We start from the raw sequence: 10,731 nt of genomic DNA, 5'->3' as shown, positions 1-10,731 counted from the left end.
TTGTTGCAGGTGGTATGCATATATATATAAATAAATGGTAATATGTTCCAAATACTATGTAAAGATAATTTCAGATAAATTTTAATTAGCTCAAAATTATAAAAAATAGTTCCATACTATGAAAAAACAACATAATTAATTAATGAAAAGTTTTTTTTTATTATAGTAGCAGTTACATGTTTTTATTAACTATTCTCATAAAATTTTTTTCAAATGTTACTGTAAAAATGTAATGACAAATATTTATTTATGTAATAATACTTAAAATAAGCACATAAAAAAATTTTACGTCTGATTCTATTTTCTTTTTATTAAAAATTTTGTGAAGTAAGAGTACCATGCTCTTCAACTAGTGATGGAAGTAATTGAGAGCGCCTCTACACAAATAAAATGTGCAGAACATTAGACTTTTTAACAATATACTATATAATTTTTTTTCATGTAAATGAACCTCTTACTCTTTTTTTTTAATTTGGAAGGTGTCTATATCAATTTATTTTACTATAAAGAATTTTCAGTTTATTGTAAAGTATATATTGTGTTCTTGAGCATGCAGCTACAGTTAAATATAATTTTGGATTGTAATAATTGTCAAAAAAATTAGGAATTGTTTAAAACATGATCTTTATATAATGTTAAATAAAATATCTTGTGTAAATAAATAACTTTCTTAACACCCAAAACAATTTCTGAATTTTTTCAAACTCATTATAAAGAGCTCTTGTTTTTATAGAGCATTATGAACATTTAATTTTAAGACCAGTAATGACTTTTAAGATGTAGGTGTTATCAGTCATTTTAATATAAGTTAAGTGAGAAATGTTAGTAGCAATTATAAATTTAACTTTGCAATTAATTCATAAAAATAATTGTTTAAAATTAGTATCTGATTAAATCTTCAGCTATTAAGATATTAAAACAATAATAGATATTAAAATTTGATTAACTCTTTTACAATGATATTGAATTCTAACCACTACAATTCAATACCAAGAGAATTCGCATGAAGGGCCAGTCTAGTAATCTGCATCCTTGAAAAAATCTTTAATCTGTACCTGTTTTAAATGAAACTTTTAATTATATTAAACTTTTAGATATTTGCAAATATCAAATTATCAGTATATGAAAATATACGATTAAAATATATTTAATAACCTAAGTAACATTTCAATGAAGTAATATAACTAATTATGATAAGACTAGGTAAAATTACTTTTAGGTGACGATTCACATTTGTAATCATGATAGGACCGGAGGTCCCGGGTTAAAATCCCGGTTAGGCAGGGTATTTTCACATGCTACTTGTCATTCACCTCATCCTCTGAAGCAATACCCAACAGTGGTCCCCGGAAGTTAAAAAAAAAAAAAATCATGATACGACCAGCATTGACCTTTATCTATAGCTGTCTATTCAACTGTTTTTGTGAATTTCTGTACTCTGTTCTGGCATGTTCATCAATATACAGTAACAAAACCGGCATAGCAACCCTGAGTAACAGATTCCTACTAATTATGATGAAAGTAGTACAAAATATAATAATGGTAGGAATCCAGAAAGGGACAATAAAAGAAACCCTTTAACTATTAGGTACAGGTCCGTTTAACAATTTTATTTTGTTATACTGCCTGCTGTCAAACAATGAACATGTGTTGTACTGTGAGAAAAGACCAGGTTTGGAATACATGGGAACAAAAGCCAAAATTTTATTTCTTTTTACAATAAACCGCCAAAATACGGTAAAGAGATAAGTTAAACTTACCATATTAACACATTCACCGCCAAACACGCCGATCGACGTTTCATTTTTTCTCACCAACGCCAACCACGTCGTTAAACGTTTTAGGACACTGCTTCATATAAACGTTTTTGCTTACTACTGCTGGCAGTCAACATACGTGAAGTTTTGGCTATCGATACATAAAGGTTTAACTTATCGATTATTTATGCGGTTTTTTCGATAATTGTTCGATAGTTTAATTTTTTCTTGATATTATAATCGAACTTTTATCTGTTATTTACAAGCTATGAAAATGGCGTCCTCTGCGTATAATCGTAGTAAAGGTTTAGATTTACAGCAAATTGAGCACGTTTTAGACGAGATATTTTCAGACGAAGATTCTGGTGATGAAGATATAATGATGAACGAACAAAGTGATAATGAATCAGATAATATAACGTGAGTAATTTTGCTCCTTCAGTTCAACAAGATAATTCAGGTAGGCCTTCAACTAATCAAAATATTCCCGAAATTGACTTTGATAAATGGAGCGATACTGATATACCAGGAAATGTACCAATATATAGTAGACAGTTAGGCATAACAAACATTCCAGGAAATCCTAGAGACTGTTTTCAGTATTTTACTATGTTTTTCACGCCAACCTTCTTGTCATTTCTGGTAACTGAAACCAATCGGTATGCCGAACAATTTTTGTCATCTGTGCCTAGACCATTCACCCAACACTGCAGGTTTGATGCCTGGAAACTCGTGACAAATGAAGAGATGAGGAAATTTTTAGGCCTTTGGATGCTTACAGGCATTATAAAGAAACCTACTCGAAATGTACTGGAGTTGCTCAAATATTTTTGTCACTCCTATCTTCAATAATACAATGTCCCGTAACAGATTTAGCCTAATTCAAATTTTTTTTCATTTCAATGATAGGCTGTATAAAGTAAGGCCCATACTGGATTTTTTCTGTACCTGTTTCAAGTCAGCTTACGTACCAAGTCAGAGGATTGCTTTAGATGAAGGTATGCTCGCGTGGAGAGGTAGACTTGGTTTTAGAATTTACAATCCAGGCAAAATAATAAAATATGGGATCATGTTGAGAATGGTATGTGACAGTATAACTGGATACATTTGTAATTTAGAAGTGTATTGTGGACGACTTGTAGATACTGTTATGAACCTGCTGGCACCATTCCCAGGCTTAGGTCATATTGTCTACATGGACAATTTTTATAACAGCATCAAACTAACTCAAATGCTGGAAAGGAGGGGTTTTGGTGTTGTGGGGACCATGAGGAAAAATCGTGGCATTCCTAAAAAAATGCTCTCTGTTGCTGGCACTCTAAAGAAAGGTGAAATGACCTTCAAGCATAAAGATAAAATCCTTCTGCAGTCTTGGCGAGAGAAACGTGTAGTAAATATGGTGTCCAACATTCATTCAGCACAGATGGTAGAAGTTCAAAGCAAAAGAGATCCCAGGAAAAAGATTTTCAAACCAGGATGTGTGGCTGATTTATAATAAGTTCATGCATGGAGTAGATACTGCTGATCAGCATCTTTCGTACTACCCCTTCATGAGAAAACTGATAAATGGACGAAGAAAGTATTCATGTTATTTCCTCTTGGCTGCTGTTTGCAATTCACATGCTCCGTATAAGCTTCAGAACTCCAATTCAAAACTTCTGAATTACATGCAACAAATTATAAAGGAAATGCTTGAAACCCAAACACCTACAGAAGATAATGCTACATACAGATACAAGTTCTCCTGGACCTAGTCATCATCCCAGCTTGCCAGTAAGAGCCGCCAAGATTGATCCTGTACACAGACAATCTGATGGACAGATGCACAGATAAGATGGGCAGATGAAAAAACATAGACTTATCCATATCCCAGATACGAAGAAGAAAGAAAGACCCTCTAGTGGTCTGCAAATCAAAGAACATTTGCAGCTCAACTAAGTTTCTCTGTTACTTGGAATATCCCTCTACAGCCAGGAGATTGTTTTACCAGATATCACACCCTGAAGCATTATTAAAGGTAACTAGAAAATTTCATTCAATTCTGTTCAGTCTTTTAGAGATATTTAGAATTTAAGATATTGTTGTAAAAATACATTAAACTGGCAAAAATGGCTGGCACAGGGAAATGAGATGCCCAACAATGTGCATGGCAGTGAATGTGTTAAGTTCAAGAATCCACTTTTACAGGATCCTGCATCTTCAGTTGCAGTTGTGTCCAAGGTCACATATATGACCTTGCACCTTTTTTGACTGTCATATGACTAACCATCAGAAATAGTGTTATATGGAGAATATATTACAGAATATTTATATTCCAAGCCATTTATCTGGTAAACTTTGGTAAAGAGCATCACTATCTCTGATGATTAGCCTTATGACCTTCAAAAACGGTCCAAAGGCATGTGTGAGTACATATTCTGATGTAAAAGTTTCTGCTCTTTTCATTAGTAGGGTCAAAAATTGGTTATTCCACTTGAGAAAACTATGTTAACCTCGAAATGAGGTCAAGGCCAAATTAAAGGTCACCATTATGTGTCCCTCTTCAATCTGAGTAACTTTTGTTTAGATCAATTTTTTTATTGTGCATAGTTTACAAGAAAATCACATGGGGTGACTAATAAAATGAAACATCCTGAAAAAAGATCCAAGGTCACATTGTAACCACGTATTTCAATGTAAAAGATTTTCTGCTCTTTTCATTGAAGTGGTCAAAAATAGGTCATTCCATTTGAAAAAAACATGTTAACCTTTAAATAACAGCCAAGGTCAAAGGTAAAATAAAAGGTCACCATGAGATGTTCCCCTCTAATCTGAGTAACTTTTGTTTTGGTATTTTTTTTAAGTGCGTATTTTATGTGAAAATCACCAGGGGAGATTAAAATGAAACACTGTGTGTGTATATATATTATGTCATTAGTTTTAGATATTAATAAAGGCTGTATCAGAAAAAAAAGATTGAATGATGATCTCTAAACATATAAACATGACAATAATTAATCATCAATGTCATCACAGGGCTTGGGAGGAGGGGGAACAGTTAGAATTTAATCTCTCATCTATACACAATCCAATATGATTCTTTTATTTAAATGTTTAGAATAATATTTAATAAATTCAAATTCTCCCATCAGATTTTTACTGTTTTGCATAAAACCTACATGAGTAGAGATTTTTCTGCTCAATGACCTCAACAGAATACATACTGTGTGTATTTTTACACACAGTACATTAACATTTTTTGGTACATTAACATAATGAGTTATTTTATATAATAATGTACAAATACATTTTTCTAATATTTAGCAAAATATATTGTATAATTTATTTTTATTTTAAGATTTTGTTTTAAGTGTTTATAGGTAAGGTTATATCATTTATGAGTATAACATTAAAGTATAAATTATAAAGGTATTGCATTGTAGAATATACAAAAAAAAACCAATATTAAGAGTATTAAACATAATGAAAACATACTTGTAAAAAATTACATGTTTTTTTTTTTTTTAATAAAAAAAAATAATTTTCAGATTGCTCTGAAAAAATTGAGCTGTTTTTCAAAGAAAATCCTTTATTATTACAAGAGGTACAGCGCAGCAAAAAATAGTTTTAACTTAAACTTTACTGCAGAATGAAAATATCAGCTACAAACCAATGAATAAAGTGGATTACACTTCATTGGTTTTGACAAATGGAAAGAAAATTGAGAAATGAAAAATTGAATTATATCAAGGTCAATAAAACAAAAGGGAATAATTTGAGAAAAAAATTATAGAAACAAATGAAGATGCCTTTGATAGTCAACAAAACCTAAGTGTAAATTATAAATAACAGAAAAAAGTAGTACTCTTGCTATGTAAGTATTGACTTGAAAACTGTTATGTTACAAAATGGAGAAATCATACTACCAAGAATGGAATTGCCAACTACTGTTAATAGAGAGCATCATGACAAATATTAAGTAAATACTTCCGTCTTCTACAAAATTAAACAAAAATTAATTACACTAAAATTATATTCACATGAATTGTGAAAATTGTTTATAAGTTAAATTTATTTATATGTTATATGCCAAATAAAATTGTTATATTAAAAAAGTCATTATTCTTTTTTTTAAGACCAAAGCTAAAGTTTGACAAAGAAAAAAAATTGTACTATATTGCATTAAAGTGCTGTATTGTATTTTTATTTTAGAGGGATTAGAAGCCCTGTTTTACTTACTTGATATACACTTCAATTGTTAGGGTTACTGTGCAACTATCAGAAAATAAAGTCCCAAGATCAATATCCACAGGCACTCTTTCTTTTAGAGCATACGAAGGATACTGATTCTACAGGTCCCTGCATTTTCAGCATGTACGTAGCAGGGTCTCTCCTCACCTGTGTTCACAGAATCTAAAATGGAAAATCAGTATTACAGAAATGGGGTAGGTAGTAGTAAATAGATTATTTACAGTACCATATAAACAACCCCATCCAGGGTATACCCTGGTTTCCATTAGTATCGTTTCAGGTGGCAAGTACATTCCCTCAGATCAAAATGTTTTTACTCAAATAGGAACAGCAAATTATTGATCAATAACTTTTTGTTGGGCGACTTGAAATACATACCGCATCAAACGATTTTCTCTATAAATTCAAGATCCACTCAAGTACAAATAATAAAGCAAATTCTTTGCTTGTCCTGAAATTGTATCTAGCTAAAATATAAACCATTAATTCAAACGTACAATGAATGTTCGAACTGTATTAAAACTCAATTTGTAAAGTAACCACCATATAACCGAGATATTTTTATTTAATAGTAATAATTTTTTTTTTTAATTACAGTTAATTCCTATGTATAAAAAATAATACTTTATTATAACCAATATTTTTCATATCTTTTTTCTATAAATTACTACAATTTCTATAATATAAAATTACTTTTATTCATAACAATAATTTCTAATTTTTCTTTGTAATAAAATAATACATACATAAATTTAAAGTAAATTACATTTTCCAAAAATTATCAAAAAACATAAATAGAAAAAGATTTAACAACAATAATAATTAAATATTTAATTCAAACAGTAATTTATGACGAAATATCATATGACTTTGTAAATGTGTTTTACGATGCGCTTTATAATTACATTTTGGACAATGAAATAATGGTTGAACACCACATTCAAATTTAAGATGACGTCTTAAAGTTGATATATGTTTATATAATTTACCACATTGAAAGCATTCATGCATCCTCTCATTGTTATACACTCCTTGATTACATACATCTTGATTAGAAGAACAAATGAAGTGTGTATAATTCGACAAAGATTCTGAAAAACAATGAATACCATTTGTGCTATGAAATCAAAGAAGAAAACACTATTGTAGAAAAAATATTAAAATTAACATGTATGACAGAATTTGCAAGATTCAAATTAATATTTATTGGTTAACAGGTGATGCAATATACCTTTTACCATTAAAAAAAAACTTAGGAATGTGAGTAATGTTACTGAAATATAGTTAAACCCTATTATTTGGATAATAGGGTTATTTACAACAATCTGGATAACCAACTAATAATAAGAAACATTAAAATTAATGTACACAATTATGTAAATTATTATTAAATATTAAAGTTGTGCATGTATTCAGATTAATAGCTATTGAAATAATGTTAAGTTTAACCCAAAAAAAAAATTTAAGTATTTATTAACATTTATAATAAATATTCAAGTCACAAATACCAAAAATAGACAGTCTTAAGCAATATGCATGTAAAAAATTAGTATTCTACAATACATAAATGATAACTGTTATCACTGATAAACACTGTAATCCCACTTTTTTCTATATAAATAAGACTATCAGAATTGGCTTTCTAAATCTATGAGGGTAATAGGTTTTTCAATTATAACATTAATAAAATTTCATGATTTCAAACTTTTAACTCCAATCAGTTTCAAAGTAACAGTAGTGCCATATAAATTGGTTACTAATTTTCATAATGTATTTATTTACTTTTAAGAAAAACTATTAAGAATTTTCTTTTATCAAAGTTCAATATATTTTTAGTATTATTTTATAAATTATGAGATCATATAAGACTAAAGTGAACCTTCTACTAGCACAAAATAAAGGTAACATTAATAAGTAAACAATTCAACAATTAGAAAATAATACCGATTGGTCAAAGGAATCTAAAGATCAAAGAAGAAGTAAAGTTAGTAGCAACTATTTATATAACATACTTAGAAAATAAATAAAAATAAGGGTTACTTTTTCCTGTTAGCCTCCGGGAATCACCGTCAAGTATTACTTCAGAGGATGAATGAGGATGATATGTACGAGTGTAAGTGAAGTGTAATCTTGAACAGTCTCAGGTCGACCATTTCCTAGATGTGTGGTTAATTGAAACCCAGCCATCAAAGAACACCGGTATCTGCGATCTAGTATTCAAATCCATATAAAAGTAACTGCCAAGTATTTGAACCTTAGAACTCTCGACTTTGAAATCAGCTGATTTGCAAAGATGTGTTCACCACTAAATCAACGCAGTGTAAGAATAAGGTAAGAATAAGGGTTAATACACCATATAAATGTATTTCTTTTAAGGCAAATCCTTGATAGATGGCAAAACATAATTTATACACTGTAAATGGATCTCTTATATAGCAAATCCTTGATAAAGATGGCACAATAAAATTCATACTTGTATAACAGAGATTTATAAACCATATAAATGTAATTCTTAACAGGCAAATCCATGAATGAAAGAATGAATAAATTCAAAATAAAGATATGTCTTACATCTTGAATATATAAACACCTTTAATTTATCATGTGAGGCCAGATAATTGTATAAGTAAATCGACATTATCAAATATGTATATGTGTAGTGCATCAGGTGAAGTCAGATAAGATTTTTTATATAATTAAATCATTGAATAAACAATAATGTATATGTGTAATGGACTGGACAAAGCCAAATAATGATTTCTTGTATATAAATCAATTATATATAAATACATAATATATTTGTTAATTACTTGATCAATTGTTTAAAATTGGAAATAAAAATAATTTGTGTACTATCGGCTACATGTACAAGATTGTCTGATCCAACATGTCTTCACAATTAAACCAGGATTCCAATGTAAAGGAATAATATTTTCATCTGATAACACTATGTCACCTTCAGAAGTACTTCTTTTTGAAATCTGCTATTTGTAACATTGCTGTAAATGATTTAAATAATCTTTTGACCATCTCTTCCAAATAGCTTGAGCATATTTCTGAATCGATTGCCATCCCAAGCGAAATTGTAACTTCAATGAAATCAGGATCCAGAACTGAGATGACAGAAGTAATATCTACCCAATGAGAAAATGTACAGGTGTCAATGGATAGATAGGAAAAGGGGAGGAGCTTGCATTATAGTGATGGGAGATTGGAATGCGGTGGTAGGGAAGGATCAGAGGGAAATGTTGTGGGAGTCTTTGCGTTAGGTATAAGAAATGCAAGAGGGCAAGACTGGTGGATTTCTATAAGGAGAACTCTTTGGTAATTGGTAATACGCTATTCCAAGCCCACATGAGAGGCCGATACACATGGACATCAAGAATAACTAGAGAGAGGTACCAGATAGATTACTTTATGATAGAAAACAGGTATAGAAATTGTTTAAAAAATTCAAAAGCACATCCAGGTGCAGATATAGATTCAGACCATAATCTTGTGGTGGGAGAGTTATGGATGAAGAGAGTGAACAAAGGAAAGAGAGGTTAAAGAGAGGAACAAAGTAGAGAGGTTAAAGAGGGAGATACTGAAAGATGGAGACAAGAGGGAAAGGCTAAAGGAGAATTATTTGGCAAATAGAGAGAGAAGCGAAGAACACACAGATCCAAATATGAAATGGATATATATGAAGGTGGATCTAATAAATGCCATCAAAGATGATGGCGGTAAAAAGCAGACTATGAGGATAAAGAAAGAATGGGTTACAGAGGTGATGCTCGATAAAATGGATGAGAGAAGAAAGTGAAAGAATGTCAGAACAGAAGGTAAGAAGATGTACAGGAAACTAAATAAGGAACTAAGAAGAAAGATGGAAAGGGTGCGGCAAACATGGTTGATGGAAAGGTGTGAAGATATTCAGAAATTGGAGTGTAGGGAAGTTTGAAGAGATGTATAAAGTAGTTATGAAACTGGTATTTAAACAGGAAAAAAGTAAAACTAGAATGGAAATAGTGATAGAAGATGGGGAGATGGTTGATGGGAAGAATGAGGTTCTACATAGATGGAAACGATATGTGGAAGAACTTTACGAAGTAGATAAAAGATCAGAAATCCTAGAAATTGAAGATGAATCAGAAGGAGAAAGGTTGTTACTTTATGGAGGGAGAGACAGAAAAAGCCTTAAAGGAAATTAACAGGAAAGCATGTGGAGTCTATGAAGTACTGGCTGAGCTATGGTACGGTTTAGGGGAAAGGAGAATTAGAGGTATCACAAGCCTGTGTAATTTGATATATGAGAGTGGTTATTGGCCAGAAGATTTCATGACTACTATTATGGTCCCAATAGAAAAGAAGAATACATTGAAATGTGAGGAATTTAGGGCCATTATTAGCCTTATATCGCATACAGCTAGGATACTACTAAGAGTGTTGAATGGGAGACTTTATGGAAGACTAGAGAGATCAATTGGGGAAGATAAGTTTTGGTTTAGAAGGGGGAAGGGAACAAGGTTTGCAAAAGGGTTAATAGAGTGATCGGAGAAAGATTTATTAAAAAGCAAGGAGATTCATATGTGGTCTTTTCCAGACCACATATAAATATAAAAATATTTATATTTAGATCTGGAAAAGGCATTTAACAGAGAGAGAGAGAGAAAGAGAGAACAAATTGTTAAACATATTAAAATAATATTGCAATTCAAGAATGTTTACATCAAATAATGGTAAATTAATTGGAGGTAATTGG

General features: G+C 30.6%; 1 protein-coding gene across 1 annotated transcript; it reads left to right on the top strand.

Annotated features, from left to right (window-relative positions):
• The first annotated feature begins 10,112 nt into the window (after positions 1–10,112).
• LOC142326889 (uncharacterized) lies at positions 10,113–10,520 on the top strand. Its single transcript, XM_075369620.1, has one exon. The coding sequence runs from the start codon at positions 10,113–10,115 to the stop codon at positions 10,518–10,520; it is 408 nt and encodes a 135-aa protein (XP_075225735.1).
• Positions 10,521–10,731: the final 211 nt, after the last annotated feature.

Source organism: Lycorma delicatula, chromosome 6 (assembly GCF_047948215.1).
Source record: "Lycorma delicatula isolate Av1 chromosome 6, ASM4794821v1, whole genome shotgun sequence".
Taxonomy (NCBI): domain Eukaryota; kingdom Metazoa; phylum Arthropoda; class Insecta; order Hemiptera; family Fulgoridae; genus Lycorma; species Lycorma delicatula.
Note: the sequence above shows the minus strand (reverse complement) of the source record. Positions and strands in the feature narration are given on the sequence as shown.